The sequence below is a fragment of the Nansenia antarctica genome, assembly GCF_963989245.1.
Source record: "Nansenia antarctica genome assembly, chromosome: 1".
NCBI lineage: Eukaryota > Metazoa > Chordata > Actinopteri > Argentiniformes > Microstomatidae > Nansenia > Nansenia antarctica.
The window spans coordinates 63989868-64014867 of record NC_137674.1 but is presented as its reverse complement, the minus strand read 5'-3'; the positions used below and the strand labels follow the sequence as shown (position 1 = coordinate 64014867).

The 25000-nt window shown below is 43.4% G+C and overlaps 1 protein-coding gene across 1 annotated transcript in view; it reads right to left on the bottom strand.

Annotated features, from left to right (window-relative positions):
• hbs1l (HBS1-like translational GTPase) overlaps positions 1 to 18566 on the bottom strand; it is a 32004-nt gene extending 13438 nt beyond the window's left edge. The window contains exons 1-4 of the mRNA XM_080542606.1: positions 18431 to 18566; positions 17337 to 17402; positions 12709 to 12843; positions 11248 to 11508 (exon numbers count right to left, since the gene is read on the bottom strand). Of these exons, the coding sequence (XP_080398732.1) occupies positions 11248 to 11508; positions 12709 to 12843; positions 17337 to 17402; positions 18431 to 18473 (505 nt within the window). The 5' untranslated portion in view covers positions 18474 to 18566. The remainder of the gene's footprint in view (positions 1 to 11247; positions 11509 to 12708; positions 12844 to 17336; positions 17403 to 18430) is intronic.
• Positions 18567 to 25000: the final 6434 nt, after the last annotated feature.

The window sequence follows — 25000 nt, the reverse complement described above, 5'->3', positions numbered from 1 at the left end:
ACTCATGTTCTAGAATGGGGACAAACGCTGATGTCTGTGTGAACCAGAGGCCGTTTCCTGTAGTAGTGAGACTACTGAGGTCAGCGCTGCGTCATTCCTCCCGGTGTCACCAGCAGCCCCAGTCATAGCGGCACGCAACTGATTCATAAAGACCACGGGGCGAGAGGATCCTCACCCAAACCAAACCCTTGTAGTAGGTACGTACGTTGGGTGGCTGCAGCCTAGTCAGGAAAGGGTTAATCTCAGAACTGGCAATTGCCTCCCGTCACGTCAGAAATAGAACAGTGACACAGCGTTTTCACAGAATGAATGACGGTAAAAGATAATAGGTGTCACATTGTCGGAGGACTGTGGAGAGCTTAGAGAGAATGCATGCACGCACGCACGCACGCACGCACGCACGCACGCACGCACGCACGCACGCACGCACACACACACACACACAGCATAAGTGAAATTCACTTCATCTAAAAAGGTACAGAAAGGGGAGGAGTTAAAGATGGTATGGTCCAGAAGTAGAAGACTTTCTCTGACTGAGTGTCTCTGAATGAGTGTCTCTGGTTGACAGAGAAATCCCCCTCTTACTCTGAAAGCTGTGATGGAGGACTGATTCACAAAAACAAGCAGCTTGCTGCACAGTCAGAAAGGCCTGACTCTCACAGAAGTGTGTACATTTCTACATCTGCACGCACACAGGGGGAAAGTCGGGGTTTTCTGGTTTGTTTTTAAAGAAGAGAGTGGAGTTCTACTCCCCTCCACATTGTCAGACCACGGGAAAGGGGGAAAGTAGGGATACAGAGGGAAGATGGTGGCAGGCTGCTGGTCATGGGTGTTCAGAGTGTTGCTGTTATGCCACAACAACAACAACAACAACACAAGTATGTTGTGTGGAATATGTTCGGCGTGAGTGTGCTCATTGTCTGGTCTTTGCTCATTGATTAAACATCTACAAGCTCCAGAAAGCAATTTTGTAGATTAGGAGAATATCAACTAGGAATTGGAAGATAAGAGTTAGTACTACCGACGGCGCAAACTGGGCCAGACAAACTAGGTTTTAACGTGGCGTAAGGAGACACAGGCCTGTTTGGTGTCAAATGACTCATTCAACTGCAAGGCTAGGAAGAGAAGCAGGAGAGACATCTGTCTTTATCAATACCGACAACATCATCATCATCATCATCATCATCATCATCAGTGGAAAAAGAAAACCCCTTTAGGGGAATTCAGTGTGTGTCCTGTGAGGGGAGTTCCTCTGGTCCAACTGTTAATGTTATTTCCAATCTCTTACCATGATCAATACAATCAACCATCTCTCACAGGGGAGGTGGAGGATGGAGCATTTTGCACCTGAAACAGCTTTTTCCTGCTATCTAGAGCCATAATCCCTATGCCTAATTCTATGTCGAAAATAAGTATATTTTCTGCATAGGTTATCTAAACATATCCATTAAGATGTTAAATGGTAATTTCAATGAATGATCCACATTCTTTAAGAACTTACTGTAGAGTTTAATTGTCACACTTGTATAAATTATATCATAACCCAAGAATTAAAGCTATTTTAGTTTGGGGTAACATTGCTAGGCTGCAAAATCTGAAACAACTATCAGGCCAAAACCTTAGGCTTGCCAAAATCAACAGTTTGAAAACATCACGGGAAAGAAAAAAAAGATTTTCCACAGATCAGGAGCACTCTCCATGAGGTAGGCGTGAATGTGTCAGAGATTACCATCTGCAGAATATATCCCCAGCCGAACAACAGGCTTTACTGCAAGGTGAAAACCACTAGATATCCTCAAAAAGGATGGTCAGTTTACAGTTTGCTGAAAAGTAACTACAAAGCCTGCAAAGGTCTGGAAAAAGATAGAGTGATTGCAAGTGGAAAGTTAGGAGAAAAACTCTGCCCAAGATTTACAGCATACCACCTCTTCTGTGTACAGAAACATCTTGTCTGCTCGAGTACAAGCAAATGTCTCCAAAATCATTAGATGGCATTGCATCACACGTAAGACAATGACCCAAAACATACTGTCATTAGGGTTGGACTGTGTTGTCCACCGTGGGTTTTGAAAATACCAACAGCGTCAATACCAATACCATAAAAAAATTATTGCTGTGCAATGTGAGCATATATATAATAAACGCCTTAAGAGTGTTTGTCTGGGGTTTGATGGCGTAGCACACTTAAGCGTCAGCCATGTAGTCGCGGGGTCCCTGGTTCGATTCCGGCCATCAACATATCCTGCATGTCATCTCTCCTCTTTTTCACCCATCCTTCCTGTCAATCTCTACTGTCTATCCCAATAAAGCAAAAATGCCCCCCCCCCAATTTTTTAAAATATATATATATAACATGTGTCCAGCACCACTGTCTGTGTGGTTGAAGACGCTTGATGACAATACTTTTTGTAAAAAATAAAAATAAAAATAAATAAATAAATAAATAACCTGTCAAGAAAAATACTATTTAGAAGCGATCATAATTGTGTATCATGTTATCTGCTGTAACACGCTCTGGGCTTAGTATTTGGGTGAGTGTTGGCAGTGTTTCCCATACATAGTCGAATTTGTCCAGCCATAGTCTCATTACGAATCATTTTTATTTTTTTATTTTAAACACATTTTCCAGCATTGTTCGTGGAAAGTGTTCGAGCAGTTTCTGAAAGGCTAGAGCTTTGGTCCACCTTTCACCAGCCGCTGTCACAAATTCATCATCTGAAATTGGCAGCTCCCTCAAAGCCCTATAATGTGATTTTTAATCCCGTGGTAATACTGTATACCATGGTTAAATTTGGGGACGGTTTAACGGTATAAAAATTTTGGATACCGCCCAACCCTCACTGCGACAGCAAATAGGGAGTTTGTTAAGGCTAAAAAGTGGAAGGTTCTTGAACAACCACCTCTCAATCATCTATCTATTATCTCTCCACCATCCCACGACCCTAGAAACCATCTAAAGCTGGGTAAGTTAAACACCTGTGACTGAATAGAAAGATAGTGTGTTGGTGAAGGTTTCTGTAGGGGGAGAACAGACCATCCCTATCCTAACTTCATCACCCTTGACTCTAGTGATGAGGGATAGGCACAGAGACTTAAAGACTTAAACATGCTCCTGACACCTGCTTAACGCTACACAAAAACAAATTCACCCATTGATTGATGGTTGCCCTGGAGGATTCTGTGAGGGATACCAGGATACGGAGACTGTTTACATTGGCAGGTAAACAGTGTGTTCTCTCTCCTCCAGGATATCCCTGGAGCAGACCCCACTTCACAGCCTTAGAAGTGAGCCTGTGTGTGTGGGTGAGTAGAGTGCCACCCTGCCCTAAGGGCCAACTGAGCTACTGGCGGACAGAAGGAGGGAGGGAGGTGAGGAGGGAGGAGCAGGGCTGGGACCAGGATATGCAAATCAGCTCTTCCATTGGAAATCCCCCTCCAGTCTGGATGGTTCTCAGAGAAACTATGTGGATGGGAGGAGGTGTGGGGGGGGGGTTGACATGTGGGGGATAAGGCTAAAGATCTTCCCTTTGTTGGTATCATGAGAAAGTAAGAACATGAGAAGATTATGGAATATTCCAGTATTTCCACATCCTAGTATCCCTCATGCAAATAAACCTAATCTTATTACTGTTATAAAACAGCAGATGTAGAAACAACATACTATTCAGCTAATAGGCAATACTATCATAAGAACATGTGTTCTTGTGTTAAGACACAAAGTCCAAGTCTTACTTCTCTGGTGTTTCACTTTGTGCACTATGCACTTTCATTATGTGCCTGGTTGCTGTCCAGTAGGTATCTAAGCAAAACGCTGGCCTTCTACTGTATTAGAGATGGACAGGGAATCATGAGAGAGAAGGTACAGTTACATTAACTCCTATTGTGGGGTTTGGTTGGGATGACGACCTCTATCCCCTGCATACAAGGAGGGAAAAACCAACTTGTGGTTTATACTCAAACTACACAGAACACATAGCATCATATACTTAGTAGCTTACTACTTCTGTATGAGAATTTAGGACTTATCATTAGACATAGAGTGTGCTTAATTAGAGAAGAGTGTGCTTAATAAGCCAAATCTGCTCTCACTTAAGACCAACATTTTGTCTGGAATGCAGAAGAAAGCAACTATTAGGCCAATCTTAAAATCACAATTTTTCGATGTCATAAAATGTGACCCAATACCACCAAAAAGAGTGCTGTTTAACCCCTTTCACGGTTTGCCATCTTTTACAATTACACCTCCCAGCCACTAGAGCGCAATAAAGGCTGTGGTTAAGTTAGGGGACTCTGAGCAGGGACTATAACTGTTAAAAAGTTAAGAAGATAATCGTCATATCAAAACCTCCGACCATAGATTAGTGCCAGCCTATCTATTGAAATAAACCATATTCAAGTGTTGAGGTCGTATATTGACTGTACCATCTGATCAGTAAAAAGGGTGATTTCCCATGCAGGTGTGTGTTATCCCAATAGAGCTCAGCACCTTTCACTTCCATTGTTAACTTCACATCGTTAAAAGAAAATGGAGCATCTCATACTAGACATCAATAACTTCTCTAGACAACTAGACACTAACAGTTCTGAATGCAGTTACCCTATAGCAACTAAAACACTGATCATTAATTGGTCAGCAGAACACTAGGAGCTCCAATTTGCAGATGCAAAATTGGTCAAATGGGAGCAAAGTCGGCCATCTTTACCTTCATATTTCTAATAGACGGATTGAGAAGACTTGTTTAATAAAACTCTAGTTGAATAATCAGTGTTTTCAAAGAATTAAAAAAATCATTCTGTGGAGTATTCTAATAATGACGCTTTATTTTATCAGTATATATGGAATCAAACCCACAAGCTTAGGGTTGTTAGTACCATACTCTACCAACTGATTACAGAGGACCATGGTATTTTTTGCTCTGCTCAGCACTATTTGCTCCAGCAAATTGGGGGCCTAGTTGTGTTAGTGCTAGACTGGAACAAATGTATGCACACTGTGTCGCTCTCCAGGACGAGGGTTGGTTGACTCCTGCTCTAGTAGACTGAGTTTTGCTCATATTTGGAGAAGGGGAGGTGATGGTGGGGAGTGTGTGGGGTGTTAAGACTCTCAGCTGGGCCTAGGGGAGAGGTCCCTGTCATATTGTGACTATGACCCATTTCACCTCTCCTGGGATGACTCAGTCAGTCTCTTTCTCTCACACACACCTAATTATAGAGATATGGTTTATACACACCTTCTACACACACAGACACACACATCATAGGTCCTTTAAAAAGTATTGAAAGCCTGAATGTGAAGACCCCCCTGCCACAACCTCACTCAAAACAGTCAACCTTGAGTCAGAGAACTCTCAGGCTGCAGTCCTACAGTCCTAATATGCTTATTATTAAGGATCTTATCAACTGTAAACTACAACAACAATAAACTACATAATTTAAAGAAGAGCAGCAAAATTCTTTCTGAAATTAAAACGAGGTATGATCAAAGATATTCTAGGCTGGTTTTATACTTTGGATGTGTATGTCTTCCCAAACAATGCAAAGCAACCATATCAAAACCTGTCACAATATATATTTTAAAAATCAGACAATACAGCATTCTTGAATGCAGACCAAGTCAGGGGCCTAAGCTACAGATAATGCTACAGATATTCATTCAAACTGTCAAAAAGAATAGTTGACAGTATTGTTTGCACTAAAACCAGTTGAAGTCTACCAAAGTCTCTCTTTCTGATATAACGCAGGCAAGTCTACGTTGCTTTTTCCAAGATCCTCAGAAAAGTAATTGACACAAGACACCAGCTATACCGTGCAAGTCCAATGCCTAACATCCTCTTTCTTCTGACCACTTCAACGTGGTTTGAGCAGAGATGCAACAAGAGGACATGCTTTTGCAAAAAAAACAAGACTGCAGAGAGAGCAAGAGGCAAGGTGATTTTTCAAAGCCATCGACTCGTTTTTTTCCGACGTAGGTGGTGTCACAGTGAACAAGAGCGAGAGACAGAAAAAGAAAAGTGATCGGCTGGTGCAGAGACGAGGTGACATTTCTCAAAAACATATGGCTTCCTGCTTAACCCACGCTGGGTCGACTGTTGAGCACAGATTGAGATAGAGAGAACAGCTGGACATCCAAACACAGAGAGACAGAGACAGACACAAACACAAACAAACAAACACACACACACACACTTCAGTGTCTAAAACACGTATGCATACAATCACAAATGCACATAAGACGCACCTACCTACTACACACATAGGGCTGGTTTCAGAGACAAGGCTTAAGCCTAGTCCTGGACTAAATCACACTTTCAATGTAAAATCTCCATTGAAGATGTTTTTTAGTCTAGGATTAGGCTTAAACCTTGTCTGTGAAACCGGCCCATAGACTTGTAAAAATCATTAAAGCTGGACATAACAGACACAGACACCAACACACCAACACTGACAACCAGAGAAACCTATGGAAAGAAATCTGTGACCCATTACGTCCAAACACAACTGCATTCATCACCAAGATGTTGTGGTCCTGTTTCTCACACCTTGATGTCCAGATTACAAAACAAAGGTGACATGAAGAAATTATCTTGAGTTAAATGAGTTTGTTAATGTTTATTAAATGTTTTAGCTTGGCTTTAGTTCTATGGTGTTGATATAGAAATGCCTGGTGTAGGTAAGATGTATTTTATAAGGGCTATAGAGCCCCTAAACATAGAAAAAGGCATAATTACAAAACATCCACAAAAGTATTTTTTTTAATAATTCCAATTCACTCAGAGGATGAGTGAACGAAGTGAATGGAAGTGGGTGGGTAATTTTCAATTTCAATTTACTTCTTGCCTTGAATGAATTCAAATTGGCTCCATTGGAATACCTACATTAATAGAAAAGCTACAGGACTTTTGTTGCTAGATAAAATTGCGTTTGTGTTCTTGGCTTAAATGTTGACTGTATGGTTCATATAATGTTGAGTCCATAGTTTAAGGCCAAGAAACTTTTGCGAAATAAACTTTTGCTTACGCTAGTGGGGAGGAGTGTCCCCTCTTTGTCCAACCATGACATTTCTTGACATGATTTTCTTGTGGGACCTGTTTTTAGCTGAAAGTATACAAATATCCTGTACCAGCACTTTAATAATATAATATACAGTCGTGGTCACTGAAAGGGCCAATGAACGGTGTAAATTGGCCTTTATCAGTAAGGAGAGGGCAGAAGCCCAGAGCATCAAGACTGTGTTCTGGTTAAAAAGTTGAAATGCACAAACATCATGCTAGCCTTGGCTAAGCATTCATTCCTAAACTGCTAAACTATTCAATTCAACACTGAGAATAACCTGATACTGACTCACGTCAGACACGTCTCAATGGGTTAAAATGGAGCCAATGGGAGGGAGGGGGTTAACCTGAGAGGAGCCTACAAAAGACACACATTGCACCAAATTACACACTGCAATGTTTCCCTAGTCTAGATTTGTTGACGCACAGGACCCCCTTGAAGAAATATTGGACTTCTTACACATAATTGTTAAATTGATACAAATCTTCAAATGAAGGGAAAACACTGTTGCTCACTGAAAACCCATGTCTTTAGGTTCAAAGACAGATGATTAAAAATACTAGAGCTCTGTCAAAATAGAAGGATACGGTAAAGTGGAGAAGGCATATACTGTATATGTATCTGGTGTAAAAAAAAAAAAAAAGTAACAGCTGTCCACACCTTTCTGCGGCAAAGGCAAGAGAACACCCATACACATACAAAAGCACGCAAAGTAAAAACAAAGCACCCAAACAAGCAGCCATGTACACACACACACACACACACACACACACACACACACACACACACACACACACACAGTTTTACAGATACACCCAAACAAGAAAAACATGCATAAACACACCACCCCTTCTGACTGACACACACACACACACACACACACACACACACACACACACACACACACACACACACACACACACACACACCTCTCATAAAGATACACACACCCAGATTGAGGCATCTTTACAGTGCATAAATGAGGATATCTTTATTTCAGTATTGACAAACACAAACCTCAGGCTTTGTCTGTGGACACACCCTGCAGCAATCAAAACAACTCCACTCCACTGCTTTACTTTTTTTTATAAGAGTTTAAAATTGTTATTTGATCTCTGGACCAAAACAAAATGACTTTAACATATTCAAGGGTACATTTTGTATTATAGTGCTTTGATATCAGAGTTAAGATTCTCAAAATAATGTCTTTGCATATTGTTTAACATTCATGAGTGTGTGTCTGTATCTGTCTGTCTGACTACAGTACGAGTGTTCGTAAGTGTGAAACAGTGTGTGAGTGTGTGTGTGTGTGTGTGTGTTATATTCGCTCATGGGAAAAACTCCAGGTGTCCCCTAAACTCAAACGTCTCCCCCCCTCCCCTCCCCATCACACACACTCAGTGGTAAACCAGCACAATGGTTAACTGATCCATATTTCCAATAGCACCTGCACATCTGCAAAGAACCAACCTTCCTCTACACTCTCTAACTATGTTCTATCACATGTTTCCTTCTCTAAAACGGGATGGAACAGTTTTTCTCTTCACCTCCTACGAGACAATGGATCGATTTAAGGATAGTTCACCGTGGAAAATATTACACAAACAAAATTCTATTCTAAAATTCTTAGCAAAAATAGGCTCAAAAATAAAACTTTATGTAAACAAATCTTGCCTACAGTAGAAAAAGAAATCTCGATAAAAAAAATATATATATCGATAATTTCTTAAAAATTCACTCTCCTGTCCTCCACTTTCAGTGGCTGAATGTCTCTCACGCCTCTCCTTTGTTCTTCAATGCATGCGCCTTGGTTGGACTACGAGGTGGCGACAGGACACTTTGTCCCTGGCACCTTTAATCGCGGGTGAAAGCTTTCTTCTGATTGGCTCGGACGATGTCGTCGGGCGAGGGCGTGTCGAAGCGAAAAGGGGTGATGGGTAAAAGCGGCGTTTGTTCTTTGGCTTTGACCAGCTGCGTCTGCACGCCGTAGAGGAACGCTTCGTTACTCCTCACTGGGCCTCCTAGGGCCTTCCTCTTCCTCCTCTTCCTCCTCTCGCCGCTCGGGGCGCGTACCGAGAGGGTCAGCGCGAACACGGAGGGTTGGGCGAAGACGGAGGCGTCCCAAGCAGCAGAGGGCGAGGACGGCGAAGACGGGGAGGAGAGTTCACGACAAGGGGACCCTCTGGGAGACTGGGCCATGAGCGTGCTCAAATCAACGCTCTGGCCAAACTGCTGTGGTTTAGAAACCTGGAGGTGGGGTTTATTACCGACCCTGCCCACTTTGAGGCTGCCTGGCGACGCCCCGCCCACCTCTGACTTCCCTGGAGACAGGAGGGAGGCTAGAGAGTACGCTGAGGCAGAGGAGGAGACAGAGGATTTGGCCTGGTGCTGAGATGACAGTTCAGACAGTGAGAGCGCCCCCTGGAGGCCAGGAGGAGCTACTGTCTGTTGCTTGGTTGTGAACGCTGGCGTTGCACTGCCTAGTAGTTGAGAGAGTGACCGTGTGCTGTGGGCTTGGTGCTGGGAGGCCAGCTGAGACAGAGAGAGGCCCGGGGGGGGCACAGTGTTTTGACGCTGGGGCAGGGAATGTGTGTGTGCTGGCGTTACAGTGCCCTGTGGTCGGGGCAGAGTGTGTGTGTGTGTGGCCTGGTGCAGCGAGGCGAGCTGGCACAGAGAGAATTGGTGCGCCGGTGCCGCCGCATTCTGTGGTGGTCCGCCGTTCTGTGTGGCATTGCTACTGGGGCCGGGGAGGGAGCTGTAGAGCGTGGGGCTGCTGTTGGAGTGTTCTTGGATCAGATCAGCCAATGACGGGCTCCCCTTGGGCTCAGTCCCCTTGACCCCGCCCCCCTTGCCGATCTCCATTGGCCGGCTGCTCTGGAGGACGGAGCTGAGGCTCCCGAACGCAGGAGGGGCGAGACTCGGGCCCGGAGCCGTGGCAGGAGGGTGGCCCAGCGACAGGCTCCCCAGGGAGGTGGCGAGGAGGGAGGGAGGTGGGGCGCGAGGGGCAGAGGCCAGGGGCGCAGAGAGGGAGGGAGGTGGGGCGCGAGGGGCAGAGGCCAGGGGCGCAGAGTGTAAGGACGCCAGTGTTGCCAGAGAAAGACCAGTCGGGGGGGCCGAGGTCAGCGAGGGTGGGGCACTAAGACCCAGAAAGTGGGCACCAAACATTGAGCTGCTTAAACCCCGCCCCGCACCTGCCGTACCCGCCCCCGGACTCTTCTGTTCGTGTTCGGACATGAGCTGGGCCAGGCTGAAAGAGTTACCACTTCCCGCCCCGGCAACCGTTGCTATGGGCCTTGCGGACCCTTTCAGAGAAGAAGAAGCACCTCGCCCGGCTGAACTTGTGTTCTGGATGCCATGGCAACGGCCTCTGACACGGTCAGCGGTTAGGTCATGTTGAGGTTGAGCCAGGAGTTCGCTTAAGTTCAAAGGTTTGGCAGACAGACCCGGTGGCACGTGTGTGTTCAGAGCAGAGAGTGGGGTTTCAGGGATGTGTGTGTTAGGTGCAGTGTCTGTGTGAGAGGCGGACAAGCAGGCTCCTTACCTTACGAAAGCCAATCGCAGTGGGCGAGAAGAGAGACAGGAGGACCACAGGGATGAAGGGATGGATGGAGGGAGGGAGGGATGGATGGAGAGATGACGGAGTGAGTGGATCAGGTCATAAAAGTGAGAGGGAAGAGAAAGGCATTTCGTTACACTTTAGACTTCACAGTTGATTATTATTTTGGGAGACTGATAACAGAAGGGATTACATGTTTTGTACAGGGACTCTGAACAGGGGCTCTGAACAGGGACTCTGAACAGGGACTCTGAACAGGGACTCTGAACAGGGACTCTGAACAGGGACTCTGAACAGGGACTCTGAACAGGGGCTCTGAACAGGGACTCTGAACAGGGACTCTGAACAGGGGCTCTGAACAGGGGCCATTTCTGAATTTCTGAAACATCGTGCTCACTCGAACGTTTTCAAAAGGACTGTTCGGGTGTTGAATCCTCGTAGAATATCATAGAAATTGAAAAATGGACAGCACTCCAATGAATAACCTTTCAATCGTAATATTTATCACCATGACAGGTTTCAGTGTGTGCCTTCTTCAGCATGTATGACTCAGTCTATTGAGTGTAAACTGTTTTTTTGTTTTTGTTTTTATCCAATTTTGGCACAGTGAGTGAGTGTGGATCCTTCTCCAGGCGTACCTTTCTCTGGTCGCAGGGCTGCTACTGTCTCCTGGTTGGTTCTTGGTGCTGGAGCAGTCTCCTGATTGGCTCTTGGTGGCAGAGCTGTTTTCTCCTGGTTGGCTTTGGTGGCTGGTGCTTCCACGCTCTCCTCGGACAGCACAGCGTCCAGCGCCTTCTGGGGGTCGAAGCCGCCGCGCAAGGCAGCCTGGGTCAGGACCGAGTCGGGTACAGTGTCGCCCAGCACCGCCCGCATTTGGTCCAGACACGAGTACAGACGCCCTGTGGAAATCCACACACAGAACCAATCAGTACGGGTCCCAATTGGAACCACACACCATTTGCTAACAACGATAAGGTTGTGGGTTCGATTCCCACTGGGACCATACAGTGTCCTCCATAAGCAATGGAAAGAGGAAGCATTTTTTTGTCTTCTTTTAGCTCTATACTTCCAACAGTTTGGATTTGAAAACAAACAATTAATATGAGGTTAAAGTAGAGATTGTCAGCTTTAATTCAATGTTTTCAATTCAAAATAACAAAATCCTATTTCAGGGTACCAAAAGTATTGGGAAACTGGCTTGATAGATGTTTGATCTGGTTAGTCAGGTGTGTTCCGGCACATCATTTGTGAGGGCAACCGCTGTCAATGTCTAGTATGGACCTATCGGTAAGCCACGCCCCAAAATAGAAATTGTCCAATCCATATCACAGAAAAAGTCACTACAGGCAGAAAACTCTGACAAACAACTCGCTAATATCTGATGGTGAAAAGCTTCTAGACAAAATATTCTTGTCTTATGTAAAACATGTCTATTACTTGCTGTGGTAAATCAGAAATCTGAAATTTGCCAACTCCCACCATTGTAAGTCATTGAATGTCATTCAGTCACAGTCAGTGAAGCGTTGTTTGTTTGTCTGAGTTTTCAAAGGGGGCGTGGCTTAGCGATATGTCCATTGACTAATAGGCTATGCATTTGCCTTTGGAGTCTGCTATTGGTGTCTGTCAACATAAGGACCAAAGAGACCTCAATAAAAGTCAAGGAAGCCATTATGAGGTTGAAATATCAGAAATATCTATCAGAAACATAACCAAATCTTTAGACTTATCAAAATCAACAGTTTGTAACATTAAAAAAAGAAAGAAAGCACTTGTGAGCTCAGCAACATGCAGACAGTCTGGTAGCAGTACTGCTAGAATAGAGCTAAAAGAAGACAATGGCTTCCTCTTTCCAATACTTATGGAGCGCACCGTATGTATAAGACTGAACTGTCTTGGATAGAAAAAAGTGTCAAAAGTTTGGATACAGTTTGGATACACTTCTCCATTCAATTTAATGGGAAAGTGTGTCCAAACTTTTGACTTTGACTTTTAACTGTTCATTATATAATACTAAGTTCCAATTGAAAACACACACAGAACCGTGATAAGGCTTAAAGGCAAGTGTGGTCTAATAGTATGAATATACTGATGTTACTGACCTTGGTCGAGAGGGTTGAGGTGATGGGTGAGGGTAGGGGATGTGGGCATCTCCTCCACTTCTTCAATCTCTTCCTCCTCTACGGGCTCCACGTTGGGCTCCTGCCTCCCCTGACGTGAGTAGATGAACTGGGCCGCTGTGGAGACCATATATTTTAGTCAAATAATTCCTGTGTACACCATTACCTCTGCACAGGACTGCAGTCACTGAAGACTCTACAGGCTACACCTTAACTGTCCCTCCAGAAACCTCTCCGTCCCATTGTAGAGTTTCTCTACTGTAAATAATAAAACTTTAAAAACGTAATTCTTCCTTCTTCTACCATTTTGACTGCCAATGGTCTCTAGCCTGAGGATAGATTACTTTTTCTTGCGATGACTGATGGATGGTAAATTGACTGCACTTATATAGCGCCTTTATCCAAAGCTTTACAACGGCCTCTCATTCACCCATTCACACACACATTCATACACCAATGGCGGCAAGCTACCATGCAAGGCTCCAGCTCACTCACTGGCAGCAATTTAAATTGCACCACTAAGGCTGGGTTGCACCAACCTGGTTTAAATTTTAAACCGGTTTAAATCAAGGCTTATCTACTAATCCTGTTGCACCAAACTTTAATCCTATCTTAAACCTAGTTTAATTTAATCCTGGTTTAAATCTAAGCCTCTGCTAATCCAGGTTTAAACCTGGTTTAACCCTGGTTTAAATCAAGTCTGTTGCACCAGTAATTTTAAACCTACTTTAAACCTGGATTAGCAATTATATTTAAACCACCCCTGGAGGAGGTTTATGTTAGGTTTATTTCAGTTTTAATGACAACATGGCTGCATATCTTCACTGGATGAGAATAAAGGAAAGAGTTTCTCGCAGGGAAATTCAAGACAGATTAAACCCAATTGAATTTTTATTACATTTTAATTTTAATAATAATTGTATCGTGATATCATTTTATAGTGATATAAAGTGAATAATTCAATAGTGAGTTTTCCCAACGGTATAGCTTTACAAAATACTGTTTACTGTCATATACCTCAATGGGAAGGTTGCACCAGCTATCAAGCATGGAAGTGAGAGGAACTCTCAAACGCCCTCCCAGTTCTGGGGGGCTGCATGTCTACTATTTGCATGGATTGTACAGTATTTAGAACCATCTTCAAACCAATATGAATAATGAATATGAATACACCAACCAAATAACATGATTGATTTGGCTGTTCATATTATAGGGTCTGATATCTATTTCAGATGCAATGTCCTGTCCTTTTTACACATACTCAGTATTTTGTTTCTCTCAAAAGTAACACTGCATTGAACCTGAGATTTACAAATTCATATTACACCTCTTGGAAGAGGAAAGAGAAAGAAAAAAATAAAAACATAGACAAGGGTAGGCCTACAGTTATATTGTGTAACCTTGTAAATGGAAAATTGTCAGTGTGGAATAGCGCTAATGGTACAGGGTAGAGTGGTAACAACACTGCTCCGTGTTTTATTTTAGACTCAATTCATGACATTGAGCCATGGTCACAGAATCAGTCAAGTTTATTGTTACATCTTACATACAAGTAGGCCTATCTTTTTGGGGTTCACAAGTCCACAGTGTGCAGAATTGTCAGCAGAGTGTCAAAGGTATAATAATATACCATGCCATCTACTGCATCGCGCAAGCCGGCGCAAGCCTACCACCGGGCAATCACTTGCAAAAAACTCCGCTAGCACCATCGGTGGTCGGTGAAAAGCCGACGTGACCGTGCAGCACGACCACTGCAGCCCCACAGAGGCGGTGGTGCCAGTCGGCCAGCAGAGGTGGAGGAGTGGAATGAACGGGCAGGTGTGTGGAGGAGAGGAGTGAACGGGCAGGTGTGTGGAGGTGGAGGAGAGGAGTGAACGGGCAGGTGTGTGGAGGTGGAGGAGAGGAGTGAACGGGCAGGTGTGTGGAGGCTGATCATTGCTTGCATGTAGCAAGGGACAGTTCCCTTTGGAGTTCCCGAACTATGGACAACTGTGAGTTGCGAAACGCTGGGAGGGAGGGTGTCACCCACGGAGGAAGGGTGTGCACCCACGGAGCTGTTTCTGGATTTTATTGCAGTGATTCACCCAAAGGCAGATATAGAATAAGCAAGCTGGGCGTAGACGCAACGTTATCCCCCTGATGAATTTTAACGTGTTATTAAATAAAGTTTATGCCGTTTTTCTGAATCAGTGTGTGGACTCGTGGTGTGTTGGTTCATCCTCTGACACTGAACTTCCATCCTATTTGGGTGGATCCATGTGTTATTACAATAATATACCATGCCATCTACCGCATCGTGCATCTACATTTCAAGCTACCAGCAGCGGGGTGGCAGGACGGTAAAAAGCTGACGGTGACCGGGCAGCGCGGCCACTGCAACCCCGCAGAGGCGGTGGTGCCAGTCGGCCAGCAGAGGTGGAGGAGAGGAGTGAACGGGCAGGTGTGTGGAGGCTGATCATTGCTTGCATGTATCAAGGGACAGTTCCCTTTGCTGCCGCGTAGGCGAGCACACGGGTCTGAAACCTAATGCGAGCTGCTATGGGGAGCCGGTGATGGGCGCAGAGGAGATGGGAGACTTTGGGGAGGTTGAACACCAGACGGCCGGTAGCATCCTGGATGAGCTACAGAGATCTTTTGATACATTTGATAAATAAGTAAGTAAGCTAGCTAGCTAGCCAGCTTTTGGAAACGAATTAGTGATTAATTTATCACCACTTTGGCTGATGTGATGATGTGACGTGGCTTTGTTTGGCTAGTTAACTAGTCACCTCGGTAACATTTGCGTAGCGAATTACTCGTGAAATGACCATGCTAGCAGCTGTTTTAATATAAAATGACAAGATAAAAGCTATAGCTGACTGGTGAGCCCGCATCAACCTTAATGCTATTTAAGTGTGAGATGCTATCTATAATTTATCTACGGTCATATTTATCTAGCCAACATCATAATTTCTTTTTACATTTCGTCTGAATCCAAGATGGCAGACACTGAAAATAAATTAATCCACTGAAAATAAATTAATCCACTAATCCAGGATTAAAATGATGATGTGCAACGCGTCTGATTAACTTTAAACCTAGTTGCCTGGATTTACTAAGCCTGGATTAACTCTAAACCAGGATTAGTTTAAACCAGGTTGGTGCAAGCCAGCCTAAGCGTAACACATATGCTGCATGTCATCCCCCCTCTCTCACCCATCCAAACATATTTAACACACAGTGATATCAGCAGGCTCTAAAATATATTAATTGTACTCCCTGTCACCAGCCCATAGCCTTCTCGTCTGTCCCATCAGAGTTGAACTTTGATACTCCAGATACTTGGCATAAATCCCAATATTCAAATTTCAAGAAAAAGTGTGGTCTGGACAGGTCAGGTCTGCTCGACCGTCCCCCAGCAGTTCAGAGTAACACAGGACAAACTAATCAAGGTGAGAGAACGTCTGTGTTGATGCTCTCACCTTGTGCCTTTCGTTAATATGAACTGCTGGGGGCAGTCAGGCTATGTCCACACCAATACGTTTTTTTGATAAACTTGGATTTTTATATTCGTTTTGGGGGGTTCATCCAAAAGTTTTTGCCCCCTGAAAACGAACATTTTGAAAAACTCCGGCCAGAGTGAAGATTTTTAAAAACGCTGTATATTTGCCATATATTTTTTACGTGTGGACGAGATAGATAGTTTTTTTGTATTCGTCAAGTCATCATGCGCGTAGATTTCTATGATCATGTTTGCTGTTCCCTCCAACGTCATATCCTGGCACCAGTAACTACTTTGTTTACAACATGCAACGGTGGTCGAGGCTACACAAGCGAGGAAAATGGATCTGTACAAAGTGCTTCTAGTTCTTTCACTGTTAACTGGACTTTTAACCAGTTTACAGATAAATGCACAGTTAATGATCGCGAACATTGAGAGACAGAGGCGTCTGATTGGCCAGCGGGTCTATGGGGTTAAAATTATATCGCCGACTACTGGTGTGGAATGCTCAATGACAGCGTTTATATTGCGTTCATGCGTATGCATGTGGATGCTGACATTTTTATAAACATGCTGGTGTGGACGGTAATATTTTTATATACGAAAAACGTTTATCAAAAAAAATTAGTATGGACAAGGCCTCAGGCACACCAGATCCCAACCTTTTCTCGATAGTAGAAGTTGATGATATGATGTCACTCACCATGACTCGAGACTTTCGCGTTGTTGTCAGGATTACCTGAAGACGGCGGGCACTTAACATGTGATTATGTTTAAGTGCATGTTTGTTCTCAAACAATCGGGACATTTCAAAGAAGATACAGATAAACGTGATACCTGGCCAGACATGGTTACCATAGAGTTAAGACATAGATATTGGGATTCATTTAAGTATCTGGATTGATTAAAACCTGATCAAAGTTGTTTAATTGTGATGGGTGAGTCATGAAGACCACCCAACACTGCAGGTGGAGTTGGATAGTGCAGCTAAAATTCATGTTAATAGTCATTCTAGCTATTTCCAAAAAGAGACAGAAGTGTCAAGTGGGAGCAGACTTGACACCCACCATGACACAATTGGTGGATGTAAACACCTATCTGGATGCTTCTCCCTGGTTTAGCTACTGACCTGTAGCTGGTGAGATGCAGTAATCATCATCCACAGACTGTCCATACATGTCGTCATCTTCAAGTTCTGAGGAAACATCAGGGGAAGAGTGAAGAAGAGTCAAGAAGCTTAAGCTCGCTCGCACACAAACTCTCTCTCTCTCTCTCTCTCACACACTCTCTCTCTCTCTCTCTCTCTCTCTCTCTCTCTCTCTCTCTCTCTCTCTCTCTCTCTCTCTCTCTCTCTCTCTCTCTCTCTCTCTCTCTCTCTCTCTCTCTCTCTCTCTCTCTCTCTCTCTCTCTCTCTCTCTCTCTCTCTCTCTCTCTCTCTCTCTCTCTCTCTCTCTCTCTCTCTCTCTCTCTCTCTCTCTCTCTCTCTCTCTCTCTCTCTCTCTCTCTCTCTCTCTCTCTCTCTCTCTCTCTCTCTCTCTCTCTCTCTCTCTCTCTCTCTCTCTCAAGGTGAAAACACGGTGTGCCTCGTCAGCAACTCTGAAGCAGGCTGCCTGGCCAACCCAACTATCAATTTGGGCTTTTTCTTTCTTTTTTGGGCAATTCCCTTCCAAACGATGCAATAATATTTTATTATATTATTGTTTATATAATTTGTATTAGTATAGCAATGTTCCTGCAAACGTTGCAGCAATGAGTAAAGCTGGTTAGCTAAACAGTACAACTGTTGTGATGATGATGATGGCCACTATGGGAGGGTTGAGTTGATAAGTACAGCTAAACTCCTTGGTACAGCCCACAGAACAAACAATACAAACTAACAATAAACAACAACAATGACATACGTCATGCTGAATGGTGGTAATTAGCTAAATAAAGCTAGCCTAAGCGTAGCTGGCAACCTGCTGGCATTGACTGTCTAGTTAGTCTTCTCCTTAAGTTGGTTAGGTCAACTAAGCCAAGCTAGAACAACATGTCACTGTATTAGTACGGCCTGTGCCAGCAATGAAAGTGACATGTGGGACACGACAGCAGATCATACTGTTACCAGGCCAACTCTATGCTAACGAGCTAGCTTACTGGCTAACCGGCCAACGAGTTGTAGGCGAGGCCTTATCTATCTTTGTGGGGGTAAAGTCGCATGAACACAGTCATTATATAATCTACCTTCGTCGTAGTTATAACCTCGGACATTTCTGTGCCGAGACATTTTCTCTGTCTTATCCCTCCGACCCCAATAGTGGTGATTTTTCGGATCACAGAGGCAATTGTAGCGTGTAGCGTGTAGCGTTTCACTCTCCGACAGCCATGTTTGCACAGACACGCCGAGCCAGGGTTGCCAGATGAGATTGACAGTTTCCAGCCTAACCAGTCTAAAAACCGCTAAATCCACCCCCCAAAAAAGCCCAAAATCTATTGTCAGAAAACCGCTAATTACTATTGGGCAGGTGCCCATCTCCTGCTCCTAAACTGTATATATGTGTGTTGCCAATGATGTTTGTAAAATAAAATAAAAACCTGCACATTGTAGCTAACTATGTAGCTACTAGGGTGTGTGTTTTTAACTTCACGCATTTTGTAACTTTCAGGCACTGACATTTTGATACTGCATATAATGCTGCATTTTGATACCAGCCCAACCGGCCCAGTGTGATCAAAAGTAGCCCATTCGGCGGTAACCCGCCCCATCTGGCAACCCTGACTGTTGCGTACGGAGCTATTTTAGTGCCATCAGAATTGAATTGTATTTGACAGATTGAATTGAATATGAGCACAAATTGAATTGTATTTCACAGATCTGAATTGTATTTGACAGATTGAATTGAATCTGAGCACAAACTGAATTGTATTCGACAGATTGAATTGTATTCAATTCAGTTTTCATTATTTTCATTCAGTTTTCAAATTCAGTTTCTCTAAATACAATTCGTTTTTTCTCAAAATACAATTCAGTTTTTCTCAAAATACAATTCAGTTTTTCTCAAAATACGAGTTCAGTTTTAGAGGCACTCATCCGGGGACTCTGGGCTAGGTAGAATAATAGAGCACCGATTCTAATCCCTCCCATCCGAATTCATAAGAGCAACGCATCGGGTACTTTGCTCCCCCGTCATGTCCACGCCCCTTTTTGGGTGATAGAAGTGTAGAAGTTTGACTGGCGGTCAATGGAAATGTCTGGTCTTTGCTACTTTAATCCGATAAAATAAGAAAACCGTAGTGCTTTTTAGATATTAGGAGCCCAAATCCGATGGCCAGTTAGGCAAACTATTATATAGTGTCGTTGCCGATCAATGATCGGCGTCGTTATATAGAGAACATTTATGAAATAGGGGTTGATTCATCAGAGCAGTCATAATATGACATATTATGTCATCTCCCTGTCATCAGGGATGTGTAGTTCTTCATTTGATTTGCCGTGTAAATCCCCAGATGAGAGTGTTACATTAGTTTTCTTAAGATAGGATAATAAATAAATCTGTTCAATGGGCATTTGCCAAAGTAGGGTTAGGGTGATTACTGTTAATCAGTATTTAGCCTGTATGGTGTATATGAAGATGTTATAGCTAGCTAGCTACGATTTATTATGAAAATAATGAACAGCAAGCTAGATCCAAAACTAGGGCCGGTGGAGGAGGGCAAGTGTCACATTGGACAGACTACCAAACAGAAAAATAAAGTATCTTAACTCAGGGCTCTCAAGTCTCACGCATTTCAACCCGTTCACACGCTCACATGCCGCGTGTGTCTTACGCCCAATGCGTGAGACTTGAGATCCCTGATCGTAACGACAGCAAAAGTGATGGATGTCAGAAATACATTACCTGGAGATTCAATAAGGTACTTTTATATGACAGAATATGGGTTAGGGTTATATGACACCTGTAGCGAGATCATTTATTGAATAGAACAATCAAACTTGGCGACGTACAAAAATAATCCATAAGCGATCAAAACCAGAAAAATAACAAACAATGCGTAGGCCTAGCCTATAGAATATGCGTATAATGCGGTCAACAAAAATACATCGCTCCCCTCTCTCTCCACCGCCTACCTGCAAGATGCGCAGGTGCTTGAATTACCTTGCAATATCACCCCCCATAACCATATGACTTCTCAATACGGTGATCAAGGCAATAAACAAACAATCAAAGTAAACTCACAATAAACCCATTAGACTGTTATACTAAATACCCCCCTACAACACCTCAGGCAGACTGAAAGGACACACATTTCATTATCGCCTATTTCATTACTTTTCTCCATAACGACGTCGGATGGGAGGGATGGGAGTTAGAATCGGTGCTCTATTATTCTACCTAGCCCAGAGTCCCCGGATGAGTGCCTCTAAAACTGAACTCGTATTTTGAGAAAAACTGAATTGTATTTTGAGAACTGGATTGTATTTTGAGTAAAACTGAATTGTATTTAGAGAACTGAATTGTATTTTGAGAAAAACCGAATTGTATTTAGAGAAACTGAATTTGAAAACTGAATGAAAATAATGAAAACTGAATTGAATACAATTCAATCTGTCGAATACAATTCAGTTTGTGCTCAGATCCAATTCAATCTGTCAAATACAATTCAGATCTGTGAAATACAATTCAATTTGTGCTCATATTCAATTCAATCTGTCAAATACAATTCAATTTCTGATGGCACTAAAATAGCTCCATAGTTGCGCAGCCTCGGTAGAGTGTCTAGGTATGTTGAGCAGCTTGGTAATCTAGCAGCAGCAGCAGCCTACCGCGAGCATAATGCCAATCATTATTCACAATGAGGGGGGGGGGGAGTCAGTTTCAGTTCAAACGCTTCAGTTTGTTGATAACTTTCAACCGAGTCAAAATTGGATGGAAATAAATCAATTCTGTTACGCATGAAGGTTGAAAAATTCCTCATGCTGGAAAGTACTTTTTCTGTATTCCAGGGAAGCTGTTTATACTAGCAGCTGCAGTAAACTGATGCAGCTTGAGCCTGTAGCCTATGCCTGGAAACCACCTTTTAGAGTGAGAGCACATTAGTCGTTTCTGTCCAGTAACAGACACTAACAACTAACACCCACTCAAATAAAACGTGATGATGATGAAGAGACAACTGCAATATTTCCACCACTGGCTTACAATGTAAGGCCTAAACCGTAATAGTATATACATGACATGTAGAGTAGATTATCTTTCAATGTAAAATAAATAAATCAACCAGTCTGTGTTTCTGAAAATAAGTAACATGACTCTCTTCACTACTACTGAACGTTCAAGTGCTGCTGTGTGTCATTATGGTTTTCAAAGAAGGCCTCACAAATAAAAACCCAAGCCTATATCTTCTGTCTCAGGAGAACCTTAGAGAAGAATAGTTTGGTCTAAAGGGGTCATAAGCTGTGCATGGAAAGTGCTTGACATCAATGCAACATACACGCACGCACACACACACACACACACACACACACACACACACACACACACACACACACACACACACACACACACACACACACTTAAAACCACCAAGTCCCACCTGTGTTTTGAGGCGTGAACACCCTCACAGATCCCCCGTCTCACACACTCCCCTTTCTGTAAAGGTTATGCCCTATGATGTCTGCCCAGCCTGGCCCACCCAATGCACGACAACACAACACCTAGACAGGGCATGGGACCTATAGAGTGACATCACTTTTTCCATCGCCTCTAGACCTATAGCCTATCTACCACAAAAGATGAAGAATTAAAGAGGGAGGTTGGGGTGGTGAATAATTGTGGTGTTCTTGTGTCCTGATCGGATCTGGGCTCTGGAACGCGAGAAGTAGGGTGGTGGTGGTGGGAGGGGGAGGGGGGGGGGGTTTAAAAGTCAAAGAATAATCTGATACTGACAGTGATGCAGATATACATCTGTAGAAAATATGAAATATGAGGTTGTGTGTGCCTACCCACTGTCTAAAAATAGGACAAAGTGAACAGAGACATCTGGTTAGGTAACTCTGGAGACCTTTTCAATGAGGTGTCTTATGTTGCAGGTGGCAGTTTATCATAAAGTGGCCTAGAAAGAGAGAGAGAGAGAGAAGGAAAGAGAGATGGAGAGAGAGAGAGAAAGGGAGTGTAAATGGAGAACGCAGTGGTCTCATTTGACAGGAGCAACTATGATGTCATACAGAGAGAGGTAAACAGTGGTGTTGTGCCCGGGGTTTCACCTCGGGTAAGGGTGTGTGTGTATGTGAAGAGTGTGTGTTTAGGTAGGTGGAGGTCTCCCTCCCCCATTTCCTCTTCCTGTATTTTGATGAGGTGTGTCACACACGCGCACACACACACACACACACACACCCACACACACACACACTAATTCTGTGTAAACACACATACAGTAAATGTTTCTAGGACCATGACAACTCTAAAAGACTGATCTCCTAGAATGCTCATCTCTGCGATGGACTGCTATCTCACATGGAAGACCTAAGCATCTACCTACCGTTAGACGTCCTCAAGGTTCAAATGTAACACTTGAGTTTGCCTTAGTTAGGGCCTCAGCTACCTTTAGCATAAGCAACAACAATTAGCACCAAGAAGAACAATAGTGTCCCAGTGTGATTCGAACCAACATTAGGATTAAGAGTCGGACAGACAGATGGCTGGACAGACCGGCCCTTCTTTGGATATCCTGTAAGTGAGAAAAGTGAAAAGAAAACTGGTGAAAACTAGGAGCCTAAAATCCTAGGGAAAGAGGAGGAAGTGGACACTTTTAGGAGAGAGCCCATCCCTCTCAAGTTGGCACAGGGTATGAGGTTGTACTTTGCATAATTGCTGTGAGCAGCCAGCATCAAGTGGAGAGAGAGAGAGAGAGAGAGAGAGAGAGAGAGAGAGAGAGAGAGAGAGAGAGAGAGAGGGTAATGCATGGCCTTGACTCTTAACAGAATGCAAAATATAATGCCCCAAGCTTTTGTGAGAGATGCGTTCATCAATACCAGTATAGACAGTAAACAGTAAATATGAGAGGTACCAAAACCTGCTGTGTTTTTCTACTGTAGAGTCTGGTATCATCTGTCAAAGACAGCATCATTTTGAAACAAAGCCTGATCACACTGGTACAAATTTGTCCCACAAACATATTCTTTGATATGAGATCCACATCTGTCATCTATTCCAACTGATGAGGATGAGGGGAGTGCCTCTGTGTGAAGCACTTTCATTTCTTTCGCATGAAAAAACATGCTTATTCAAACATTCAAGGCCCATTCAAACCTTCACTGTTTAATTTTGGACCATCCCCCGACCCTTCCTCCCCACCTTTGTGACATCTCAAACAGTAGCTCCTTTTGAATGTGGTGATAGCTCAAGCCCATGGGCCATCATTGAGAATCATTCAAATTACCTTACCTGTGCACACAATGCTTTGCAAAGGGACTGCCTTCATAATGCTTGTACTTAACCTGTCCAATCGCGCCCATGCAAATATCCTTAACTCACAGGCCATGGTCCTGCAAGGCTCCCGGGTTGTCTTCCTATGGTGGATTTGCATACCCTGGGTCTGCCTTTGATTTGGCTTATCAGGCCCATGGGAGGTGAGGGAGTAACCTCAGGAGTGTGTATGTGTGTGTGTGTGTGTGTGTGTGTGTGTGTGTGTGTGTGTGTGTGTGTGTGTGTGTGTGTGTGTGTGTGTGGTGGCTTTATCATGATGTAGTTTTCACCATTGCCATCTAGGGAAAAGAGAAAAAAAACACTCACACCACACCACACCACACCTTGGTCAATAGAAAGCAATGCCTTCCTAGAACACAGTAGACAGGGATTGTGTGCGTGTGTCATGCAGCCAACAGGTGAATGCATCCAGGCAACAGTATCCTACATTTTAAGTTATCATTGATAAAACCAATTAAAAAGATGCTTATTATCATTTATTAACATTATTCTGAGTCTATTAATGTATTAATCATACATCCGATATATTGAAAAATGCCACTTTAAAAAGTTTTTTCTTTTGGTGCTTTAGCCTAACCTCAAATAAAGCCTAACCCTACTTATATATACAATTAATGTTATTTCTGACTTTTTTCAACACATTTACGTATCCCTCAAAATATAAATAGGCGCGCGCGGTGTCCACGCCACATCCAACAATAAAATACTTCTTTTTTTTTTGTCTTAATGGAACGGCCTGTGCGTAACTCTCATCACGTGAGGATGAGTGATCTCGGACAATAGCGTGGTTCGGGGTGATGATAATTGTAAGTGACCGGGGCAATACGGTCGTGTATGGGGAGAAAAGTACAATTTATACAAATAAACCTATGCGCCGTAATGTCCTCTATTGAATTATTCATGCCACACGAGGGTCCCAGATTCTATGCAGACTTGGCTGAGTTAGTCTGTTTGAAGATAATGTAGGCAGCCTAAATAGTGTAGGGCCAGGCTATACCATTATTATAGTAACACTATCAGCACTGGACGCTCTCGTTGATAATGAGTCGGTTGTCCAAAATGTTATTATTTCTGATCAATGTTATATTTAAAAACACACAATAGCATACAAGACAGCCTACATCAAACAGTAACGATATCCAACACATCAAAATGTGTTGTCTGATGTCGTTCCCTATGACATTTCCTTTTTTGTCATTTCACCCCAAAAAAGTGAAAGTGACATTTAGGTCAGTGTATGATATGAACCCACTTTCTCCAGGGCATAAGACAGAAAATCAATCATTGCTGTTAAAAAGCACACTTGTAAATGATAAATCGATATGAAACA